Source organism: Amblyomma americanum, chromosome 7 (genome assembly GCF_052857255.1).
Source record: "Amblyomma americanum isolate KBUSLIRL-KWMA chromosome 7, ASM5285725v1, whole genome shotgun sequence".
NCBI classification, from domain to species: domain Eukaryota; kingdom Metazoa; phylum Arthropoda; class Arachnida; order Ixodida; family Ixodidae; genus Amblyomma; species Amblyomma americanum.
Window position 1 is genome coordinate 65,382,759 of NC_135503.1, and position 25,574 is coordinate 65,408,332.

At 44.7% G+C, this 25,574-nt stretch overlaps 1 protein-coding gene and 1 long non-coding RNA gene across 2 annotated transcripts; both read right to left on the minus strand.

Moving 5' to 3' along the window:
* Positions 1–167: 167 nt before the first annotated feature.
* On the minus strand, positions 168–4,431 carry LOC144097178 (uncharacterized). Its single transcript, XR_013306940.1, has 4 exons — positions 3,902–4,431; positions 2,842–2,909; positions 751–826; positions 168–307 (listed from the first exon to the last, which is right to left on the minus strand). It is a non-coding gene; the product is annotated as an uncharacterized LOC144097178 (long non-coding RNA).
* Positions 4,432–12,173: 7,742 nt separating this feature from the next.
* On the minus strand, positions 12,174–25,199 carry LOC144099260 (cytochrome P450 3A4-like). Its single transcript, XM_077632427.1, has 4 exons — positions 24,995–25,199; positions 21,942–22,131; positions 19,203–19,414; positions 12,174–17,773 (listed from the first exon to the last, which is right to left on the minus strand). The coding sequence occupies exons 1-4, from the start codon at positions 25,172–25,174 to the stop codon at positions 16,826–16,828; spliced, it is 1,530 nt and encodes a 509-aa protein (XP_077488553.1). The 5' UTR covers positions 25,175–25,199; the 3' UTR covers positions 12,174–16,825.
* Positions 25,200–25,574: the final 375 nt, after the last annotated feature.

The following is a 25,574-nucleotide window of genomic DNA, read 5'->3' on the forward strand; positions in this document are numbered from 1 at the left end:
GCTCCTCATTTACAATTCAGACTGAGGAAGAGAACCCGATTAGTGCATGAGCAATGGCTGTGTGTCTTGCCTGTCTAAGATTTAAAATATTAGATTAACAAAAGCAAGAACGAAAGGAACATGGCCGAACAGTTCTGTTAAAGCATTTTATTGCAGAAACAGTTTATGTACAGGTTTAATACGGCAATTAAGTAGTGCTTCACTCTGCACAGCTTGTTGGTGAGGTTAATACTTGCTTTAAAATGTTTCACCTGGCAAGAAATGTCACAACGCTTTGCGATGCTCTATCCGAAGAAAAACGGAGCACCTGAAAAAAAAAGGAATATTTTCATCATTTCATCAACGTACTGTGAAAAAAAGAGTGCTTGTCTAAGGAAGAATTCTGATCGAAAAGCCATGATGTTACCTTAAAGTCAAACTTTTCAGGTATGAATGCTCAACAGCAACTGATACAAATAGACCATCTATTAGTTGCAGTTTCTTGTCTATACCGTACTGGAGCCCTCTGAGTGAGTTTAACAGTGAGGTTACTTGCATGGTCTGAAATTTTATCCTTTTTTTTTTCTTTTAGAAAAAAAAAACTCCTAAAGAGCATTCGTTATGGCTTGGACACTTTAGTTGTACGCGCATTTTTTGTTTAAAATATTTTTCTATTCTAAACTGTAATTGTGCGATTAGAGACTGCGGTAAATTTAGGAACACGCCATGCATATCAGAAACCAATCAAGCAATAATAGTTCAACTACTTACAATAGCTTAGAGGCGGGCACGGAAACTGCACGCACCAAACAAAGACGCAACGTGTCCCGAAAGGGCACCATATTCCCTGCGTTAAAGAAAAAGATGTAAAACAGAGTTGCCGTTTAGATTGAAAAATGTTTTCAACAAACATTGGAACTGCTCACCTTCAATGAGGCGGCGTTTAAAAACAGATTGCTGGCCGTTTAGTATTGCTCAGTACAAAATATTTTGCGAAAGCACAGCTTTTCGCAGGTGGACACCACCCCCACGTTTACCTCAAAGCACGATTAAGGTTTCCAGTGAACCAGGGAGCCAGTTATAACGGTCTTCAACTATTTCATCATCAATGACAATTTACCCTATATATGCTGGTGGTCTATGCTGCAGCGCAGCGTTTCTGCAGCAGTGTCGTCCACCCCTGCCAAAATGTTGTCTATGCCAACGCATGCAACACACATCTCCCTGGCACTACCGCCATATAGCTCAGAACGTGAACATTAGTTTCATAGCAGAATTAGTGGACGAAGGAGACGATATGCAATGCACAGAGCAATAATGTGTTGCAGTTTAACGTGAGGAGTGTTCGGCTGCGGCGACAGCCTAGGTGTATCGCACAGGCGGCAGTTAACAGAAAGTACATATTTTTTCCGGTAGAGCCACGTATGAACAAGTAGAGATTTGTTGTGTAATTTATAGAAAAACGTTTTGGTGCAAGGAAGAATCATCATTTTGCACACTCGCGTTAACACATCGTGACCATTGAACACTCCGTTATTAACTGCAAGGAAGCGATTTTGTTTTGGGATGGGCGGCAGAGGACGCTAAAGAAAGAGTTTGTTTTAAAGTCATACAGTGTTCGTTGCCTTGCGGCTTCTCAACCTGATTACGAGCCATACGGCATGTTTTTCCTCATTCGGCTTCATAGCCTGTGGACAACGCGCATGCTGGACCGCAACTCTGAACCTTTTGTTTCGCTCAGATACCATGCAAGTCGAATGATGCTCCAGCTCAGGGACATTTATGATGAAAGAGACTTTCTACCAAACTGCGCATTTGATCTTGCGAATCCCAGTCGTGGATATTTATTTCATTTCTTTTTGTTTATTACTTTAACTTGGCACGAACCCACAAACACCGCAAGCACACAAACATCATATGACCCTGCTCAGCGTTGACCCATCGGACTAGTGCTTTTGCACGATTATTTCGGCAACCATAAGTAGTCGCTCCACAATAGCTAGTTGCTCACAACAGTTGCTGCGCTAGCATTGGAAATGGTGACGTAATGGCAAGTAAAGCGGTGTCGGCGTTCAGGCTTCTGTTCAGTGCACAGCTACAGGCAGAGGCCGCAATAAGGACGCGTCACGTACGGCAGCGCTGAATTTACAGTGCAGAAGCGGTTGTTTCAAGGAAGAAAACGACTTCCGTCGAAGGTGAAGCTCACGAAGCACTCTTTGGTGGCATCGGAAGACGCGGGGCAGCATGTAGACGGAGGCAGTACACTTCTGAACTTTCGGCAACGATGACGTCACCACGCACTACTACAAACCAGTGAGGAGAAGCCTGAACACCGTCGCGGTTTTAATCGGTGATTACGTCACCGTTTTAAATGCTAGTGCACAACTACTTTGCATGCTTTACCTAGAAGCTTCATAGGTTCTAATTCTTGAATAACCTCGAATTACAAAAAAAACCATTTCACCTTCCCTTTAATTAAGTCTTCCTCCATGTTCTTGAATTCCTTGTTTCTCCTCACAGCCTGAACATTTTACCTCCTTCAATGTGCGTTGTACTCTGGTCTCTATTTCTCCAACCATTTTCTCTTAGCCAGCCGTAAAACGCTACTGATTAGCTAACGATTAGCTATTGATTAGCTAACGAAGCTGAGGACTGCGAACTTAACATCAATTCTGCCTCACAGGCTAATGTACAATTCAATTCAATTCAATTCCTTTATTTTACAATATACATGGAAGGAGCTCTTGGGCAAAAAGCTGCTCGAGGCAGCTTGACTGAGCCCAAGAGACTACAACAAGGTAGGGCAGCGTGAAGTAAGACTAATCCACTCTGCGACAGTCTTTCCTCCATTTCGGCACTTACATTACACCACCTTGACCACCAGGGAAAGAAGCCTCCAAAGAACTGGCCATGTGCATTGTTTACGAGAGCTGTAAAAAAAAAACGTGCCACGTTCAAACTTTCTCCCGAAAGTTAAACTAATTTAATTGGCATATAGAAGCTGAATGTTACTGTTATCCAGCACAAGTTAGGGGAAAAAAACTCTCTCACGCTACAAACAGCACGGCTGAAACGTTACGCAGAAGCCAAAACCGGATACATGCTTGCTACCTCTCCTAGGTTATACTTAGAAAAACAACTTTCTACATATGCAACTCGATACAGCGTTCCCAATAAGACTGCACTCATTTTTCGTAGCTTATTTTTTGCAAATCCTGAATTTCAATTTAAAAAGTGTTTCATGCGCTTAGAATGTGGCAGTGCTATTTTCTGTGCGAAATCTAGCTTCTCCCGCATGGCACATCGTAAAATAAAATGAGCGTTCCATGAAATTGAGTGTTAGTATCATTTAGTGCAATAATAATAGCTCGACATGCAAGGAAGATTTAGTGGGATGCTGATATTGCAATTCAAGTCTACACGAAATGAGCTCGTCGATTAAAATTCTCTTTATCAACGACTGCATTGTACTCGCTGTACTGAAAAATATAGAGCTTGAGAGGCTACCTTGCAGTAAATTGCCACAGAACCTGCAGCAGAAGCCGGCTGGAGATGGAACCGGGGCACTTTTTTTTTCTCCCGCGATAGCACTGGCGCATATTCACGCTTACTTTCTCCAATATTGAAACGACGGACTTGCACATTAATGGGTTCAGTTTCAGTTAGTATAGATACACAATCATGTCTGCATGCGAAGCACTTTACTAAGGTATCTGCGTTATACTGGAGGCACAGAGAAGAATCAAAGCAATACTGCCAATCTCAGGGGAAATCTTGTTGACCAACAGTAACTTTCTGTAAGCGGTTTTGATACATACTCTAAGTCCCGTATCTTGAGCATCATAGCGGGATGAAAGCAGCCATATATCTTGTGTTAATACTGTAGAAAATATTATAGGAAAATATATAAACGATCACCTACCTACTAACAGTAGACAGACTTGGAGGATCCCAGCTGGTTTGATCATGACGCACACCTCATCCAATACCCACCTTCTGAAACAAATGTGCAGGCTACTTCAGTTTTGTCTCCTTCCTGTGTCTGATTTTGCGGCATTCACAAAAGAATTCGCTTCATGTTTGTCTGCCGACGAAAGCCAAGACCGCCCTTTCTGGTTGGGTCTTGCGTCATTTGCCCCTGGAAGCATACAAGCGGAACACATTCACATATGTATATTTCTTTTAGCTATTTCGGGTTTTCGGTTCCACAGCTACGCTCTGCTGCTCGAAAAACAGCAGAGAACGCCGATCACTTATGCATAAAAACGTAGCTAATGGCTACTGAAACACGCCCATGCTGACGTGGGGCAAAAGATTAGTGATTCCGTTAGCTTCTTTTTTCAAGGGCGCTATTCTTTCAACAACACGCCTTAAAAACCTATGCGGCACTTTAGACAGCGTACGAAATGAGCAGTACTTTGCGTCACTCAGGAACAAGCACTTAACCCGTTACCCGCCCTTCGAAGCTTATATTGGCAAGACTAAACCAAGGCTCGCAGGACCGCATTCCGTCGACTACCTTCCCTAATCGTTCGGTCGCTGATGAGATTTTCCGCTCTTGCTGCCTGTCTACGGCGTCCCAATTGGTCCCCTTCCAACCATGCCAAGGTCAGCTATAAGTAAACGTCCCGGCTGTGATTTTATGCGTTCAGCGTTTAGCGCTTCCTCATTTTCTCTTCGTTCGAAAAACTTTTTATTCGGCCTTTGCCTCCTCTGCGCATGCGCCTATAGCTTATAGCTTCGGGATCAGCATAAATTCTGTTTGAATATTACTTTTGTGACGTTCGTTTCTGTAGGGCTTACAACTTGTTCCATAGACTATAGGCACATTTGTAATTCGTTTAATTTTTGTTTTTCTATCTGTTTTGATAATTTCATCTCCTTGTGTAGCGGCGCCCTACCGTGAATGAGACCACACACCTGTACTGAAATTATATGAGATATTTTTTTAGGGTTGACTTTCCAAACTTATTAGTCTTTTTGAGAGCTTTATTGTTTTGCACGGTAGAAATGAAGCAGTACGCGCTAGAAATGAAGATACAATCAACCCGTTCGCTTCATTGTAACCTCTTCTCATCTCAGATGAGAATGAGGTGATAATGCTTAGAGCGATGCGCGGTGTGACCAGAAGGGTCATGTGTGGAATTCCATTTGGGACACGGTTAATGCAGAAAGCATAGACGCAAAGCTGTGCCTTTGCTTTGGTCGTTTGATCAGGAAGTACGTGGAGTGTACGTCGGAAGAAAGACGCTAGAGATGGACATTGAAGGAAAGAGGTCACGGAGGCAACCAAGACAAAGTGGAGAGAACTGGTAAAGAGAAATCTTTTGGAACAAAGCTGGCAGTGGAGACAGGTCAGGAGAGGAGCGGATGGACGTTACTGATCAGAAACAGCGGTACCGCACATACAAGCGGAATAAGTGCATCGTTGCCAGTAATAACTCTCAATACTCCCGACCTCATCACTCACCGCAAGTTCTCTCGTTTATGGTTATTTCATTTATTATAATATGCTGACCTCTCATCTGCCGCTCCTAGCATCTCTCCTGCTCTATTATTTCGTCCCACAAGGACGATTTCCGCAAAGTGCAAGCTATCTTCGCATTCACACTAAGAAACCAAGCCTTACATGTCTTATTATCTGTTAAATACTGCAACTCCTTGTCAAATGTCATACTTACCCAGATATATTTCCTTGATTTTAAAAGGTAACTCTCAACACTCATTGGTTGCCTTACCTGACTATGGAATCGTTGCCTATATTTTACTTTTTTGCGAATACACTGTAATTTACTCGACCTTTGGGTATATATATTTTTCCCAATGTATTTATTAACGGATGCCTGTATATATTTTTGTGAATACTACAGTTTTTATTTCCTCTTTACTTTGTTTCGCGCTCTTTGGACTTTAGGGTATTTGTTAGATAAACTAGTAGTGCTTATTTTACGCGAGCTCACTAGTGACGATACGTTTGCATTTTCTGCCGTTGAAAACGTAGCCTCTTGTTGGCAGTATTAAATGGCACGTAGTGAATAACAGGAAAAGAAATTGCGGCAGCTTGTGCTTTTAGTTGTACTTCCGATTGTGATCTCTCATGTGCCAATTGTTTTTAGAGAGCCACATTTCCCTCGAGTTTTAGACTCAAGTCGTTCAAGGAATAGATAGTGCAAAGAGGGCCCTTGCGCCTGCACAGCCGGTACAACGCTTGCCAATTAGAGAGAGAGTGATGAAGATTAATAGCAGATAACTTTATTAACCGACGTCTGTTCACTCGGCTTACGGTGCAGTAGAGAAGGTGTTGGCCGGCAGGTAACATCGGGAAGCAGTACTAAATGAAAATGTCCTGTCCGTGGAAAACCGCCATTAGCGATTACCTGACATTGTTTCTTTTTAACTCTCAGAGAGTTTCTAGCAGGGCAAAGTAAAAAGGTTAATTGGTGCGAGCACTAAAAACCCCCTTTTTTTATCAGGTCAAACATTCATGGCTCTTTTCAACTAGGTGTTATCCTTGGTTGAACCTCTAAAGACTGCCATGAAAAAAAAATAATTTACACTGAAGATGAAACTAGTATGGGAGGGTAAGCTGGCACTGCTTGGCTCTGCGCTCATGAAAGTGTGACTGAGAAAGGAGGGAGTTGGTATTTATGTCTCAGAAGTAGCATGTATTGTAAAGGCCTAAATACTTTAAAACGTTTGTTGATATACTAGCGTCTATTGCATACACCATCTTTAATTCATTCGAATATTGCGCAGCGATCTTGCCTATTCGATTCCGGATTTGGCGTAGTATTTTCTTAACAGAAATTTCCGTTTACTACATCCTATATACTGCTTCCTATATATCCAATATGCTTCGTAGAGTGCTCGGCTTCATTCGCCGCTTTTGGTTTGTAGCGACTCGCGTGAGCGCGACATCCTGCGACGCTCTTTCCCACCACACTCTGACTTACGTTCCTTTCTCCCGCGTCAGATGGCGCCACAGCACTGCGCGCAAATGCGTGACAGGCAACGTAGAACTGGACAAAATCCCTTATGCGCACTTGTTCCTGCGCGCTCGTGACATACGTGGCCTACAGAATAACACTTCAGTTTAGATAAGAAGGATGAAGTACACAGGACAGGCAACCTTCATAAAGCTAGTCCTCGTTCTAAGCTTTGCTGCTCTAGAGAATATCGCATCCACCGGGCTAGCTTTTTAGCTGATCAATTTCTGAGCTCCATTCAACGCCAAACGCAGCACGTGTATTCACGTTGCCTGTTCTGCAGCCCAAGTAACGTAGAAAAGCAGTTTCGCTGAAAGTAGGCCAGGTGGTTACTGAAACGCTGTCCTTTGGATCGGGATTCGGGAGCTCTACCTCTACACCACTGAGGAACATTTGTTCAGTGAGATAAATGGACGCCTTGTGCGAGCACCTCACACCACGCAGTAACTGAATTACATTACAAGAACAGTTAACTCGTTAGGGTCACTAATTGTCGCCAGTATTTAATATGGACGATTATGTGTAAGGAAGCAGTATGTGCTGGCAACAAGCGTGTCGATGTCTGCGAAAGGGGTGAGCCTAGGAACCGTCAAGCGACCGTAGGGACCCTTTAACGCTATCGCGTCATAATATTCAGGTGAACTTATGTCCCCCCCCCCCCAGTATTTTTTTTTTACCGTGGTCCGAATTGCTTACCTCAACTGAATTTCACCCTACACCCCCGCTCCATTGCATCTATCTGCGTATAAATTTATTGGTTCAAAAATGAACAGCCTCAACGGCGAAGCTAAGTCGAAATGAACATCAGTGAGCTTTCGTAAGTGTGGCCATCTAGTTTACACGAAAACATTATGTGTGTGCAAAACAGTATTTAGTTTCGCTATCTGCTTTGACAAAGACAAACTGACAATATGTGCGAAATTTTTGAACTAAATTTCTTATGTCGCTTTGATTAGGTGCCAATAAAAAATGGCGACTTTTGTGCAGTGCTCACAAAGAAAGATTGTTCTAAAAAACTGGCTGAGAGCTTAGGCGTTTGTTACGCGATATCAATCTTCGATACGATTTATGTTAATTATCAATTATTTTTTTTTTTAGGCAACTGGGAAATTGTGCTTAGGACTCTGAGTTTTCTAGCTGCTCGTCTGAAGGCGCTAAGGTTTTGTTGCGCTACAGTCTGAAGGACAAAGCTAGACATATTAATTATGTCGCTTCATTTCTAAGAACACTTAAATTGTCGCTTTTTAGTTGCAGACAAAAAGGACGGCTTTTTTCTCCTACCCAAAGACTTGTTTGATAAAAAAGCTGCTGAATCGTTCGCGTCTGCTTTCATTCGGCGTGAAAAGGTTTTCCTTTCCAGGGTAAAATCAAAGGCTAAGCATGTTCGCAAACGACTAACTCTTGAAAAACTTGTTGCAAGCATAGATGCAACCGAAAAGAAAAGCTTAGACGTATTTTTCGCAGCAAAGACACATCAAGTTGACTGCCCATGGCGGGTAATCGTCACTGAGTAAGGCACTTGGCAGAAATCCCTTGGGCTATTCCTTGAAACAAAACTAAAGGTTTTGACAATTCATGATCCTTTCCTTCTTGAATGATTCCAGAAATGTTGCTGAATTTTTAGCACCTGAAAGTGGCGCTCTGTTGCCTTTTTCGGTTTATATTAAGAACCTTTTTTACTTTCTTCCACATGACAAGCTTATTTGGTGCGTTGAAAGTTGTACTGACTAGTTCGGATCCGTCTCCATTCATAATTTTATTGCTATCTCTGTGGCCGGCTTCCTAGAACTCTTGACCGTTTATCTTAACTCTACTTTTGTTTCATGGGGTGATAGTATTTTTATTTAAAAAAGGGGAGTGTGCATCGGCTCCTTCGTTGTTCCAATCCTAAGCTATATTTTCCTCGCCGATCATGACCGACTGCTAGAAGTGCAGCTTTCTTCGTCAGCTGCTGTTAAGGTCTTCAGATTCGTCGATGACTTCCAGTCCTTTTGGCCAGTAAAGAAAGTCCTTTTCTTAATGCCTTTCAGATTTGCTTTCTTCCTTTGAGCAGTGCCTCGCGCCCCTCGTTCTCAGCTATGAGCTACCTTAGGGTGGATCTTTACTCTTTCTTGACTTAAGGCTATCGAGGGCAGAAAACCACCTTTGTTTGTGGTACGAACCTATAGGGGGCAACTACCTGTTGCCTTACAGTTCGGCCTACTCGAAGATTGTTAAGAGAAGCATCGTGAGCCTATGCTTCACGAATGCCCTTATGAAATCCTGTCCACACACTATGGGCCGAAGATTCAAAGAGCAGACTCTTCGGGTGGTAGAAGCTGGCTGCCCCGAGCACCTGCTGATCTCAGCAGCTGGCTCCCTCTTAAAGAAACTCAAAGGAAGTGAAGGAAGTGCTGGCCCATACCACCAACACAAGATTGCTGTGGTGCCTTACCTGCAAATCCTTTCTCACAGGCTCAAAAAGATCGGACAAAAAGCAGATGTCCGTGTTGTGTTGTGTTTTCGGCGCCCGACATGCTATCCAAGCTTTGTCGCAGAGTGAATGCCCCAGCGTTGTGAGGGCCAACCTGTGCAGTCAAACACCAAGCACCTTTCGTACCTTGCGAAGTTGGTGTGGTTTATAAAATTGCTTTGAGGTGTGGCAAGGTTTACCTGTGGCAAGGTTAGGTGTCGTAGGTCAAACCGGGTGTTGCCTCAATGAGCGTCTTATGGAGCATTCCAGAAATGTTTACAACATTGTAAAGAGAAACCTGGAAGTCCACGGCCTAAAATGCCCCTTCCGTTCCTGTGAGCGCTTTATCCATGAATGCACGGTCATCGGGAAGAATGCACATCAACTCACACGTGAAATTATCAAAGCCGCCTACATTCCAAAGCTAGGAGAAGATTGTGTGAGCACAATATCGATAGCTCCAACAAAACGGGAATTGGATTTTTTTAGCAAGGCTTCGTTGGAGAAATTAGGTAGTCGCACCATAACTTCGATGTTTTATTGGAAGGGTTCTGAATGCAGCCTTTAGCTCATATTGACCCTTTTGGCATCGGTTTTCCTCCTGTTTTAATGGCCTTTCTGGCTCTTTTAATGGATTTTAATTTTCATTCTGCTTTTATCAGCCCGTTTTTGGACCTTTTAATGCGTTTTATTTTCACTCAGCTTGTAACAGCCTTTTGAATATTTATTTCATTTTTTCATGTTGTTATCGCACATTGCCATTTGTTAATCTGCTACTGCCTTTCGGCGCCATCCTTTACCAGCCCTTACCTTTTATTCACTCCCAGGTACAGCATTGTTATCTCGTGTCTTTTCACCTCAGTTAACTTTCTGTGGCGTGCAAACCAAGCAGCTGCTTCCCATGTTTTCCCGCCCACTTTTCCAATATATACTGTGTCGTTCTGCAATAAAAGAACTAGTTGAAGTCAGCGCTGTGTCGTTATATCTTCCTCTGTCCGTGTCTTAAGGTGCGCTGTTTTTTTCTCAAATAAAAGCTACCAACCAGCCCGCTTGACCTCCCTTGCTGTTTCATTGGCACATAATAATGAATATGCATGAAAAAAAGAAAAATCGGCCTTTTTGGGATCGCTATACGAGGCAACAGCATGGAAATATTCCTGTTTAAAACGAAAGCTTGCCTTGATTCACAGTGAAGTGTTACCCAATAACATGCAAAGCCTGAGGAGCGCCACGGGCTTCATGTTGAGAGCAGCGCAACGCTGGCGTCTAGTCGGAGGAGAGGGCTGTTATGGAACCTCTGGGATAGGGCAGAACGGACAACTTTATATTCAGGTACGGCTTCCGGAAAGCGTATAAAAAAATGCTAGCTCGTCTAAACGGTGCATCTAAATGCGAAAACAAGTGAGTGTGCGTTTTATTAACGTTTATTAATCTGCATTGTTCTCAATCATTTTCGCAAACGATGTACTCGGCCGGTTAGCAGGAAGACTGGCGAGATAGTGTGCGGGAATCCGAGAGATGTGACGAATATGCGCTCTCAAGGCTCCGATAATTACATAGGCAGTCGCTGGATTCTCCTGAGCGATGAGTACTGTTGCGGCTGTATAATTAGTGCCTCTAAAGCTGGGATCTATTGGAGTACAAAATTGAAACAGCGGTTTGTGAAGTCTATCACACCGCCTGGTGGTTATACAGCGAGAACTGTTCTGGGAAGTGATCCGCGGGAATGGACGCGTGGCCCATGAAACAGGTCCTCTGGGCGCCTGGCAGGTGAAACCAGATGCAATTGTGCGCATGGCTTGTTCGCGCCACATTCGAAGGATGGCGCTAGTGCCGCTCGCGGCGGAGTCACACCAGAGTCGGTCTGTGTGCAGTGGTGGTGTACTTTTAATTCCGTTGCATCTACGATCTTTACCGTGGCTTGCTTACGTGGGCGTCATCATGGGTCTTTACAAGCGCAAGCATTTTCCGGTTATCGTACGCCTACGGGCTGCGAAAGTCGTCACAAGTGACTCGACGCTGCAATTCGTAGGGTTGCCCAGCACCGTGCATTGCATAGGTATAAGCGAGCGCTCGCAAGAAAAAGGGTCAGCATGGCAACGCGCTGCCTTCTTGCTTGGCAGGTGAGCACGGCTCTTTAAAACGCTCAGAACCAGACAACCAAAGATGTGGACAAAGACGAACACAGTTTTCTGGCCCCACACATTGTAGGCACCACTCGTGAACACTGTCTAAGGCTCTCCCTGAAGTTCAGAATCTGCCGTTTGCTGATGACACAGCTTGTGGTGAGGATAGAGGCTGGCTGTACCACTACCAATACCACTCTCACACACAAAAATAACTGTACGTGACTATTTCTGAATTACGGGGTTTATTGCATAAAAAAAATCTCATCAAAAATTTATATGACGTAAAAATACCAAGGCTTTTATCCACTTTTCTTGCAAAATTCCTAGCTAAGTGCGCCCCATAGAAATGAAAAAGTTAAATGCACACATAAAGTAGGTGCCGTCAAGGATCTTGGATTAAGCTATGGCAAAAATAGTTTCTTTTCAGTATAGCTCGGACCATTTATCAGCGCTAAATACTGTATTCCACACGCCAAATATCTGTGTTTAAATTTAAAGACCGCTTATATGATACCTTAATTTTTTGTTCATGTGGACTTCGCTTCACCGCTGAAGAAGAGCTATTCTTGACTGAATTATAATAATTCACTGAGTGTCACTATGGCTGAAAGGTATACATAAATTTATTTTCAAACCACATCTCTTAGGCAACCGTTCCTGCGTTGAGTGAGTTTCGGGGGCGGTAGTGATGCTGCCAGCAGAGCGAACGAGGAGGAAAGCGAAGGATGAAAGTAGGAAGATAGCCATAAGTGCACAACGTGGAAAGCAAGCAAACACTGTATGGAGGTAGGGAAGAGAGCGCGAGAAGAGCAGTGAAGAATGAGGTTACGGCAAGAGCCTATAAAAAGCGCGTGGAGGAACGGGAAAAAGGTGGGTACAGCATAGGTGAAGACCGCGCGAGAAGGAAAGTACTCTGACAGCGACGGGGTATGGAACACTCCGTGAGCTCCGTCTGCGGTGGCTACGGAGGCCAAGCGCCGCCGCCGTTCAGCACTGCGGGTTCCGTGTGCGATCCGCTATGGTTCAAATACCACAGAAGCTGCACTCAAAGCTACACCACGAGGGTAGAATACAGGCATGAGCCAAAGCCTTACATTAAAGATACGACAGTGCGCCGGAACAATTTATGTACATTCGGCAGAATACAAACATACGAATGCCTCTGAAAGTGTTGCTGTGAACATGAACGGTCACCATATCGTCTCCGCATCCGTCAAAACCAAATCCCTTGAAACGGCAGAAGAGGCAGCTATCGCCCTCTCCATAGCGCATACCCATTGTCAGCGACTCTGAAATGGCTATCAGTAATTTCGCAAAAGGGCGAATTATAAACACCTCCCTTAAAATCCTTAATGCCACCTAACTCTCAACATATTACTCCGAACTGATATTGGTCCCAGCCCATTCGGGGAATCCGGGGAGTGAGGCAGCCCACAATAAAGCGCGAGGTTTCGTCGACCGGCCAGTGGATTAGTCTGGTTCCCTGAATTTCACGATGAACCTCATGATCACGTATCATCATCATCTTGAACTAAAGGGAACTTTCCCCCTCCGGACAAAAGCCTGAAAAAAGAACAAGAGGTTACATGGCGCCGTCTACGGATGAGACCTATACGCGCCCCATCACTCCTCGCGCACATTCAAACTGATCAAAACAAAACTGAACTGTAAACACTGCGACCAACGACCCAACTACGATCATATTCTATGGGATTGCAAAATAGAGCCACCTCCGGCTGACCTAGCTAGCGATCCTCCTCTCGAGCGATAGGAGGCCATGCTGGCTATAGCTCTGAACCCAGAACACCCAGAACACAAGCTCTGGCGTAGGATTGGGCTGACAAAATCCTCGAGGGCTATGTACTTTAGAGTCTCAACCACTTAACGCAACCTCTTGGCGCCAAGCTCTTTCCGACGAACAAAATGTTTTACGATCAATTTTGCATTTTCCCAGCATAGAAATCGTCCAGTGCATTTGTTCTTTTTTTCTCGAAATCCCTCATCTTGCTTTACGCACAGTCAGCGCTCACGACAGTTTGCACAGCTTGTATCTCAAAAACTATACCACGCATGTCTCTAGAAGTATTATTCAAACACCGCTTTGTTCAGTTCCATATAACATCTGTATGAAGCTTTTTATCGTAATTGTTTCATGTAGAACCATATTGTTTTTATTGCTGTCGCCTTCGTCGCAGCACGCTCGACGACAGTTTTCTGTTCGCGTCTCCGAAGCATTCCTAACGCCTTCCAGGGTGGCCAGATAGTGTGTGCTGTCGATAAGAGCCTTGAACTAACAATAATAATGTTGATAGTTGGGCGAGCTCGCTGGTGAACGTTCATGGTTAACGTTAACAACAACGCAAGAGAAGCACACGCGACACAAGCGAACGTTTCGTTTGCTTTTCTTGCGCTGCTGTTAACCATGGACTAACCATATGTTGCAGCTGCCTCAAAAATTACAAAACCTGGAAAAAGCTTCAGGCCTTGTTACCCAGTGTTCGCGACTAAACTCAACTTCAGGAGCAGGTGCGAAGTGTCGCTCCCTTGGACAACCGCACGCACTCAGACCGAAGTTGTGGTAGTTTCCGCATGTCAAGTTCGCGCAAGCCCACGGCCTAACTGGCGAACGTTTTCACGAAGTCTGCAGAAGAGCAAGCGAAATGCTGCAGCATTGCAGGTGCCAGCGAGGAATGGAAACTCCATCAATCGATGAAAATTCGTGTTCTATCATTACCATAGGTAAGAACCACTGCGATTTTGTCATCGATCATTGTGCCGCCAGTCGTCGCACTTTCGGTGTGCCACGTTTGGTGCCGCTAACATTTAATTCGCTGGCTCTAAGTCTTTCAATCTCGAAAAAACACGTTGTCTGTTTGAGTGTCTAAAGCCAGCTGACCTGGAGAAATAAAATCAATGAGCGCCGCGCCAGGTTCTCGAACATGCGGGGGCGCAAACTGATCAGCTTCGCTGGCCACAGAACGGAAGCACTATGCTATCAGTTCGCCGCAACCAATCTCCCCGCGTGTTTAACTGTCACGCTCTCGCGCTGTGCATTGCATGTCGCCGTCTTCGTCAACTTCTATCCGAGCACAATGGGTCCAGAACACACCGCTACAGAATTGCCCTCTAAAGGTGCGTCAAGTGGTCCCGTGCCTGCTAGACTGCAAGTTTTTGAGGAGCTGTTCTCCTCATCGTTGTATATTAGTATTCCGAAATTCTAGTCATTTACACGGCGCAACTTTTGGAACGAGCAACTGCGCTGAACTTCTACATAATATTTTTCTGTTATGGCTTCCTTCCTGGAAGCATGTTACTGCACTGATTTTTTTTTTAGAGAGTCTCATAGCTAGCATGAAAGCGGCCACTATTAGGTATGTACAGCGGCTACGTTTTTTACATCCCCAGTCGTCTTCCCAACCAACACGGTGTTACTTTAAAGAGAGCCTAACAATTAACCATCTAAAATTGAACAGACATGAAAACTTCCTAACATGGAACATCGCATTCCATATAGGGTGTTTATTACTCTGCATTTACAAACTTTCTTCTCACTTTACAATACTTACGTCTATAGCCATGTGTACTATTCCATTTTTTTGGGAGGAAGCACTAGGAAGATACATTTATCATTTCTGCAGCATGTGCAGTATTAACCAACATGGTTTATAACGTTAAATGTCTTCTTTTCTACGCTGCACCGGTACTGCTTACTCATAGCATTTTACCAAACTCTTGTATGGCTAATCACGTCTCATGACTAACTAGCTTTTTGACGCTCTCATCAACATTATCACGAAACAAACACTCCGCCGTTCGATAACTGAGTGTAACCAGACTTCCCATCCCAGTTACAGTGGCTGCTCATGCCACGATTCCTTACTACCGAAGCGCTGGATTCCAACGCAAAATTAAAAGCAAGTTTTCTTTCATATTTTTTTGGAATTCATTACTCTTGAGTTTTGAACGTTTATCGAGAATTGCAAAGTGTTTGCAGTGCAGGGAGAAGAGAGAGTTATGGAAAAGGACGGAGTAGTGGCAGCATTCAAACCTAGCCCCATATAAGTTTGTCGATTTTCGTCAAAGGCACAATGAGGTGTTTGGCTAATCAATTTCGACATCTGTCGAACACAACTAGCCGTGAACATGAGCGTGCCTCATGGTTATAAATAGATGCGCTTCTATGTCGCAGTAAGCAGTTTTAAGTGGCGCCTGGGCTCGTTGTCTGCTCTTTTTGTTTGTTTTCATGTGAAGTCTAGTCAGAAAGTTAACATGCAGAACCAACTAGCCCGGCAACATATGATTCTCTGCAATGGTTGCACTATTAACGCGAGAGCGCTAAATGTCCCGTAACCCCGAAAATCCGGCGTCGGTGCTGTCGGCGTTGTGCGCGAAAAATAACGAGCATGACTCTGTCTGGTGGCCCCCAGCGAGCGACCTAGGTGGAAGGTGGGCCACCTAGGTCCTGTGATCTCGCGGCGTCATCACAACCTCCCTATCGGACAGTGAGCAAGCTGCCCACCGTGGCAGGTGGCAGTTAAATTAAGGATCGGTCTCTCGGGAAGAGAAACCTTAGCCGCACAAGGCCCATCGCTGGGGGCACCTGCCAGCGCATGGCAGTGGTGCATCGCTTAACCGCTGCACCACTGCGCCAGGAGGGGCGTGAGGTCTCCCAAGGATCTACGAATTCAAAGCAGAGAATGACCTCTGCGCATATAGGAATTAACCCATTACGATATCGTGTTGTACACTTGAGGCGGAGCTTGTGTCTCCTCGCCATTTTTTTATCTCGCTCTTATTATAGCATGACGTACCCTTTCCAGCCATTGTCGTTGGGGCCTCCTGCTGCATTTACTAAGAGTTTTTAGATAATAATAAAAACATGTTATAAACTTATTATTTGTTTTTTATCCTTCTTTTTCTTTCAACCGTCATTACATACCCCTTTTATGCCCTGAGGCAATAAATATCACCTAAAAAGTACTCATCTTGTTGCGACAAAATAATCGAAAGCATTACACTGTTTTAGAGTGCGTAGCCACGATTTCCATCCGCGGTGATAGATGAGCGCAATTATCTGGTTCGAGCATAGTGTCCATGAGATGACCAGGTGCTAAATTGAAGGCTTATGTTTCAGGACCAAATGTTCGCCATTTTGGAGCACTAGAAACTTTTGTGAACACGAAAGGATGATCAACCTTTCCTCCCAATCTAAAAGGGGCGCACAATACTTACACGTTTTTTTTTTTTGGACGCACTGACTGCGAGCGACATAAGCCCAACTAGACTTCCCTTCGGGCTACTCGCAGCATTATGTTCCTCATCGGATTCAGAATCACCGTCGGAACAGTCAGCTTCATTGGGTCTTCCGTCTCCTCACACGTGCTGAAAACAAACTGGCTGACAAGTTTTGCGAGCACAGTCTTCAGCTCGAGAAGAGCGAACCGCCGACCAATGCACTCGCGAGGTCCAAGGCCGAATGGCACGTAGGCCGCCGTGTGCCGTCGTTCTCGTTGTTCCCTGTCAACCGCAAATCGCTCCGGCATGAAACGGTGCGGCTCGGGCCACAAGTCCGGCCTGCGATGAACATGCCATGTTGGCAGGATGACATGCGCACCGGCCGGCACAGTGTAGCCTCCTAGCATGACGTCCTTCGAGCAAACCCTTGCCGTAAACAGGACGATGGGAGGGTAGAGTCTCAGGCATTCGCTGATCACCATGTCTAATCGCTTGAGCTTCTGCACATGGTCGTAGTCCAGCTTCCCTGAGCTTTCGGTCGTTCGCGACATAATTTCTTCGAATGCCCTTTCCTGCTCTTCTGGGTGCCTGGCCATCTCGTAAAGTACGAAGGAGAGCGTCGTGGCTGTAGTCTCGAAGCCCCCGGCCATGAAAACGAAGCAGTTCGCCACTAAGTGTCGCTCCGTTATTCCCGGTGTATCACCCATCTGGCTGGCGGCTTCATTTCTTGCGTCCAGCATTAGCTGAAGGACGTCCGCAGTGGCTCGTGGCCTCCCTTTCGTGTCTTTAGCTCGGGCAGTGATGACCTTTTGGAGATTGTCCGCGATCGTCGTGAAAAGTCTCCCGTAGCTCAGGAAAGGAAAGATCCAAGCGTAGACTTTTCGTAGGATCGGAAGGGCCATGGCGGATGCCATCATGTTTTGGTCCACTTCAAGGAAGATGCTCCGGAGGCGTCTTAAGATGGGGTCGTCGGCGTTCCGTTGGCAGTCAACCTGCAGTGGAATTAGCATATGAGAGCAAATAAGTGGTCGATCCGTTTCCTTAGAACAGATAATCTCGCCGTAAGTATAGGCGCTACTGTATTCGCAGTGCATGGGATTAATATTCCTGATTATATGGTAGAGCGTGTGGCAAAAGTAAAGAGCCCGTGACTTTGCTTTGAAGCCTTCCAGTGAGTCTATTGTAGTGCCAATAAAAATTCTAAATTTCGCAACAGTGATGACGAAAGTTTCTACTGCATTTAACATATTATGAATGCTGGGCATATACCATCAGCCACTTAGCTTGGCCCCAAACAAAAACACTTTGTGCTCTAAAATTTAGGCAAAGGTTGCACTTGCTATTCACAAAAGGATGAATTCACTAAGTACTAATCAAAGGATAGATTATTACTCATCGACATTATATTTAAATGTACGGTATGCACAACAGCTCGCTTAATTAATGTCTGTCTAAGGTAATTAAAACACGTTAACCTTGAGCGCATAGCGACAGAAACCAACAATTCTTGTCGTTTATTTTCAAAGTACCTTTCACTACCTCGGTTACCTTCACAGAACAGTTGTCATGCCGCTTTGTGAAAAAAAATGACAAGTTTGCCTTGTCAGCAGGCCCAACGGGGGCAAAGCACGCCTGCATATATTTTTAAATTTGCAGTGTTGTAAAAGAGTTTATTGGAGGAATGTAACTATGCTATTTTTTCTTACACTCCACCATAATTGCTCACATAAAGTTTTTTGCGGGTGCAGCAAGAGCCAGCCTATGCCCTGAGAAAACCACAACTCAATGAAAGATTGTAAAATAAGTTACATAAATTAGAAAATAAGTAACGAACATGCTAAGAATTTTTAGATTTTAGGAGCGTTTGCTCTTACTCATCACGTTTCGAGATTTTGTGGGGTCTGCTACCACCCTTGATCACAGCGCCATCTGTGGCAGCAACTACTCATCACGTGCCGAGATTTCGTGAGCTCTCCTACCACCCTGAGATCAAAGCGCCATCTGTGGTTGCAACTAGAAAACAGCGAATCTCGTATTGAGACTTGTAGCGCCATGTACAATAGCATTGTAGAACCACCTGCCGCGTGCCAATGATGACGGCACGGTTCAATCTACTGGATAGAGGTAGAACTATATGAGTATGAAGTCAGGGGACGAAACGGCGGCATAGTTTCGGTTTCTCGAATCCAAGATGGAGGCCAATAAAACTGATTGTGCCCTCTCACTCCTTTCCCCAATTCCTTTCCCCCCTCTCATTCCTTCATGATAACTGAGCCATGAAGCAGATGAAATTATTAGTTCGACAAGGGATTCAAAAAACGTACATTTTGTTTGCTAAAGACTGATGGCTCCGGCTTGAGCAAATAAGGCTCTTCTTCCTGTTTGCGTTTTTTACATTTATTTGTGAGAATGAAATCTCACCTGCCACGCCAGAGCGCACTTGGTGATGACGTCCATGGAAAGTGCCTGGGAGAGCCTAGTGACATCAATGACGGCGCACCCGGTGGAGATGTGTTGAGAGATAATTTCTACCGTTGTGTCGCCGCAGGCACTCATCACGTTCCACATCAGCTTCATTTTGGCGCTGCTGAAGCTCGGATTGAGCACGGTACGCACTTTCTTCCACTCCTCACCTGCCGTAATAGGAACAATCATGCAGAGATTGCGCAAAGATCAGCCGTACCAATCTTCAGTGCGGAGTAAAATTTGCTGCATCCTGCAATCGAGCTTCCTCTGTCTACTTTGGAAAGTATCATTCCATACGCTACGCGTGTGTGCCTACGCGTTCTTTGCAGCGACCTGCCAAATAGAACACCTGCCCATTAGACAGAAAAGCTCCACAGTTCCGATTACAGTAGCGCTAAAACTACTTACGCTCTGTTGAGAGCCCGCAAGCTGGGGTACTCGTCCGTTCAAAAAATTTTCTGGAAAGTTTAATACGGGCGCACATATTTTAATGTAATAATGCTTGACCTTAAAGTTCGATCTCCAGGGCTGGTGTTAGAGCTTGAAGGGCACATATGTTATAACCTCCTTCTAAATATTATTCTTAAGCGGATGTTGATCACGTGATGATGTCTTTGAAATTTACCCCATCCTATTGTTTCTCCTATGTCAGTTTCTCATATTACGATTTGGCCGTAACTGCTTGACTGTGGCAGCTGCGCTCTCTCACTACGTCAGTGGCGTTGTTATCTGTCTTTTCTTGAGCAGAGTTTTGAAGGCATTTTTGACTTCCATACTATTTCTAAGCCTAAATGTATGCATTAAGTGCCGAAGGCCTTCATAAATATATCAACGCACATAAAGTTGGTCACGGGGTACTTCTGCTGTCTTTTTATCTTTGAAGGTTCCAAATCAATCCCGAGCAAATACTCTGCCTCTAGTGCTAAAAGCAAAATTATAACCCCTCTCAAGCACATTATTTGGCATTTTGCTGAACTTGCCTCAAAGATCTCATACAAAACCTCTTAAAAATTTGCAGGTGGCTGCACATTTTAATTTACGAATTAAATAGAAAAAACTGAAGACGTAGCGAGTGTAAAATTTGAATGCCTTCTTTATTGCATTCTAACGAAGAAAATGCGACAACATTCAGGTTATCTTCTATGGTGTCTAAATTGAGTCTTAATGTTTTGCAATTTTTCTCCCAAAAAGTCCGGTTAGAAGCGGTTCCATTTCTCTGAAATGACATTCATAAGTCAGAACGTTCTTGAATGTTTGAGTACTTTTCATTGGATTATCATATGGTATTATACTAATCCTACCCACTAAATCACCCTAATGCACCCACTAATCCACCTTAATTCGTTTTTGGGGTGGGCCAACTTTCAAAATTTAAACTCGAGAGCCTTAAGTGACCCGTTGTGTAGAAAATCTGTTGGCGTCTTCGTCGTTGGCGGCGTTGTGAGCGAAAAATCCACGGTGAAGTAAATCCCCGGAGAAAAGGCACAAGCGACACCGGTGGCAGCACCTGATATCGCAGGGCTGCCGCTGCGCCAGGAGTGGTAAGAAGTCCTCTCGATGGTCGGTCGCTTCGGAGGCCCCGTCGTCGCCGCAGCCGAATACCCCCATCCTCCCGGCCGCACAGGCAACCTTGTCTTCATCCCCCTTTCAAAGAAAGCCTCTGACGGGCCGTCGTCTGTAGCTGCGGCGGCAACCCATTGTCTCCTAATCCAAGCAGCCGTCTGCGGCCGTCCATAACGACAGCTATTCCTACTGCCCTTCGGCCATTCCTGCCACTTTACGAACTGTTCCTTGCGGGCTGTCGTCGCTCCCAATAGCTGAGCTCCTGCCCTCCAAGGAGCCGGCTGTACCAACAAACCCAGTGCCATCGAGGCCATTTCTACAATCGTTGGCCACTGTGCTGTTTTTGTATTTTTTAGAAGACAGCGTAAGTGATATCGTATTAATAATGAATCACTTCTGAGAATACACAGGTGCTCTTCCATTTCATGGCGTGATACGCGGTCAGTATTATCTTTCCATTCAAGATAACAATTTTAACTCCCATGGTGTGTTTCGCTGCCAGAATAACCGATATGCAGGGGTTATATCCTGTAAGAAGCAGCAGCTTGGAGCTTCTATGAAGTATAAGTACCTAACGCTGATGTTCAATATTTTTAATGATTTGCTCACATTTCATCACATATAGACGTAGCCTATAACAAATGTTCGTCGTACCATGCATTGCAAGTGGTAAGCCGATGCGCCGTGAGAAAGTTAGAACAGTTTCAGTACCTTCCGCAACTGTCTGCTGTGATCATTAAGCAATACATCCTTCTATTCGTAAACAGCTGTGTATTTTTTTCACTACTTTACTACATTCTCACGGTTATTCGTAATACATCTGTACAGCAGGATTTCAAAATACGCACTTGAAGCGTGGTGCTAGAATTGTTTCTTCAATCGGGCTATTCGCGCTGCCGAGCCTTGTAGGTTAAAATATTTTCATAAGCAGGAAGAAAATATATCAGAATAAGTTAACTCCTATTAGGCTTCTCAAGGCTTTTTTCGAACACAGAATACAGCATTGTGTGGCTCGGCCTTTAGAACTACACTAGCAGCCAGATGTTTCTATGCAAAACACGCCATAACGCTCCACGTTCATACAATCGTCTTTGCAGAGCCTTGAATTGAAGACTCTCAATGCAGAAGTACCTTTAAGCGCGAGGAGGCTGCTTGTAATGGGCTCCACGTCAATCACCAAAGGCATTCGGTCGTGAAAGATGTGTGCCTCTTTCACGAAGCACTCCTTGATGGTGTCCAGATCACTTATGACGACCTTTGGAATCTCGCCGTCATAGAAGCCAAATACATTGCCGTACTCTCGGATCCAGTCGTTCATGACCTGCGTAATACAATGAGAACAAGTGCACAGAATATTTCATCTCCATGTTGAGGACAACACTGAAGAAACTTCTTTGCAAATACTGTAAAACGGGTGCCGTCACAAGGGTCATGCCACCTTCATGCTTCCAGAACCGATTGGGCTATTTTTTGCGTAGATGCAAAATAGGAAACATCAGCACCGTGTCATTTTTTAGAACCGACTTGAGAACCATCCAATGCAGAATACCACCGCTAAGCCCTACGTGATTTCTGCGGCGTTTCATATTTCACAGCATAGAACGTGTTGGCAAGCTGATCCGACATTATTCAAGTAACAGGCGCCGAGACAAAGAATAACACAGACAAAAATAAGTACCCCCTTATGTATGGTTTTTCCGCATTATTCTTTTTTTCGGCGCCCTTTTTCTTCAATTATTTCACCGTAATAAACCGATGTTCTTCATGTAGAATTATGTGCTTAGAATTGCCATGAAATGCGTTTGCATATGAACATAGTCCTCCAAGTACCATTAAGATATTGATACGAGATGGCAAGCCAAGTAACAGGACAACAGGCCGGCAAATGAAATATGATTTTTAATAGCTGCTGTCCTAGCGCGAGCGCTCATTTCGGCGCACTGCCCTCTTCTTCAGCTTCTTCGTGACAATATTTTTCATCTAATCATAGCCTCATGACGCTCATTGTCTTATGAAAGAAGCTGGATAAGGGAGTAGTTATTCGTTTGAGTTCCACCCACGCCCAGCTTGTATGGGCGATGATGGGTAATTACTCCCTTATTACGAATCTAATCAAAAGCAGCACTACAAAATCACTAAAAGCTATTTATGAAAACTATCAGCCACTCTCTCTTAACATTGGATATCTGTATGGTCTGGTCACCGTCGCAAACCACTGCATAAAGTTTCATTAGATTCCAGCGCACTCCGGGATTACTCTAAACGAAAAGGCAGAGGAAGCGGCTGGCAAAGGTCTCCAGCATGTGGGTATGTGCCATGTTTCAAGAGGAAGACGAAGGTCTCCAGCACTGGAACTTCATGAGGATCTTAATTCTTCCGAAAATCTGACTCTCTCGAATGCAAAAAACAAAAATTGGTAGGGTTTTAACGTATTTGAACGTGGTACACATGCGAAAGCATGTGTTAATTCTTCGCCTCTTCTTTCTGGCATCTGCATGTGCACGCAACGGAGTTTCTCGCTCTCCATCGTCCTCTCTCCCCTTGGCGGCAGCTGGCGCGACGCCCTCCTCCCATTAGCTGCAGCTGGCATGACGCTCCTCCGAACTTTCCCGAGGTTCCTCCTATTGGCTGCACCTTGCGCGACGCTCATCCGAGCTAACCCGAGCATAACCGAGTTACTCCGACCGCACTAAAGATTCTTGCTCGGGGTTGGTACGTCTAGAGTAGTGCTTTCGCACCAATCGGCCTATGGGGAATGGGATGGGCTCTAATGTTTGCGAGCTCATCATTTATACATCCATTTCTTTATTTTATTGAGCAGCTCTCTAAATGTAGGCTCTGGCATAGGCCTAGCATCAGTCTACTATCGTCTTCGACTGAATGCCGCGATTACAAGCTGCTTGCGACACCGCTTAGACCGAGCGATCAGTGCACGCAAGGACAACTTTAGTCAAGGGGAAAATGTGAGACAAATTTGTGTCAACCAGAGGGACGAGCATTTCAGGAGTGTTAAATGGAGTCTTTAGTGCAAGTGCCGCTAGCAATGAACTATATGTTTAAGGCCCCTCTGCCTGCCCTGCTCTGCAGCGTCGTACCTTGAAATTTTTGTTTGGTCTTTTCGACCACCCTGAGGAAATCGACAGATTTTACGCGATAGCGTTAAAGTCCTTGTTACGCAGAAAACCCAGTGTCGGCGTTGTCGGCGTCAGCATTGTGAGCGAAAAAACATGGACTTCGCTTTGGTAGGTGGTTTACAGAAAGCAACGTTGGAGGCATTTGGGCTGCCTAAGTCACGTGGCCTTGTGGCGTTATCACAATCTTTTTTGTTGCCGCACTGGTCCAGAACGTGATTTTTCAATCAAAACAAGTGAAACATAGAAAGCGTCATGTGACGCGGCGCGACTCAGGCTAAAGCAGGTCAAGTATTTTGCTTGCCTCACTCTGAGGATTATAAGCCGAAAAACACCGCACTGTCTTAAATTCCGGTAAACTTCACCGTGACTCTTTCAGATCTGTGCCGCAATTAGGTTACCGAAAAGAAGAATGTAACGTTGGTGTAAAAATTCTATAGTGATATTCAAGTTTCATGCAAAAAAAAAAACGTGTTTCAGGACACAAAAATTAGTTTCAGCCACTGACTTGGAATTTTAAGGTGTAGACGTCGCCTTAAATACTTTACTGGGTAATCAGAGTGGCATGAACGTGCTGTGTTGCTATCATTTTCCTGACTGCACATCAATCGTTCGACATGATATCTCAGTACGTGCCTTATTCAGTCTTCCCGCTTCTTTACCGGACGCGGTGGGCCAGTGCTTCTAGCACTCGGGTGAGACCCTCAAGGTAGCAGGATCAAATCCTGGGTGTTGTGGCTGCATTTCGATGGAGGTGAAATGCACAAACACTCTTGTGCAATAACACCCTTGTTGGTCGAAATCAATCTGTAGCGCTATAGTACGGTGTTCTTCGTAATTCATGTGTCGCTTCGAGATGTTACACCTCACATACCGCATCTTCCTACTGCTTTCCGTGCCGTCTGAAAACAGGGCTTCAGATGAAATGAGGTTAAGGTTGGCCGACGTAACTGTGGACACGAGTTATTGTTTGCTGAAACTGTCTTTGCTTCTAATCTCCTTTTTTTCTGAGTACTGATTTTCCGTACAAAATAAAAGATAGAGGTTCTTTACCTCCAGGCGGTCTTCTTTCAGTTGTTTCCAGTTACCCAAGAAAAGACTGGGTTCTGGACCAGGTATTCCGTATCTTTTGAGCAGCCGCTGCTGGTGCTTTCTTCGGAGTACCCACGCAATGCACAGGGTAACCACAATACACAGTAGTGCTGTCGACACGCCCCAGGCACCAGGTTCCATGGCGAGTAACCTCTCATTCGAATGTGGCCTGCAATATTCAAAGCAAAAAAATTAGCAAGCTCACGCGAACATGAACGTCCTCGTCGTATTATGCCAAAAAATCCCGAACGGCGAAAGAGGACATAACTGTAAAAAAGAAACGGTGGGGAGGAACAGATGTGATGAGGTTGTGTCCTGCCCAAGGTAATGCGGACAAGCCAGGCCTCACAAAGTACCACTTCAGACACTTGCGTTGCGAACAAAAATATATCCTCCTTGCATTTCAATGTATTTGAGTAGAACTTCAATAACCAGGTTATTATGCTTATCACATAGCATCGATCTTGTCCTAGACCTGCTCATAGATTTCCCAATGGTACAGATGTTGAGACGTAACGCTCTTCACAGTCTCTAGAGTGAT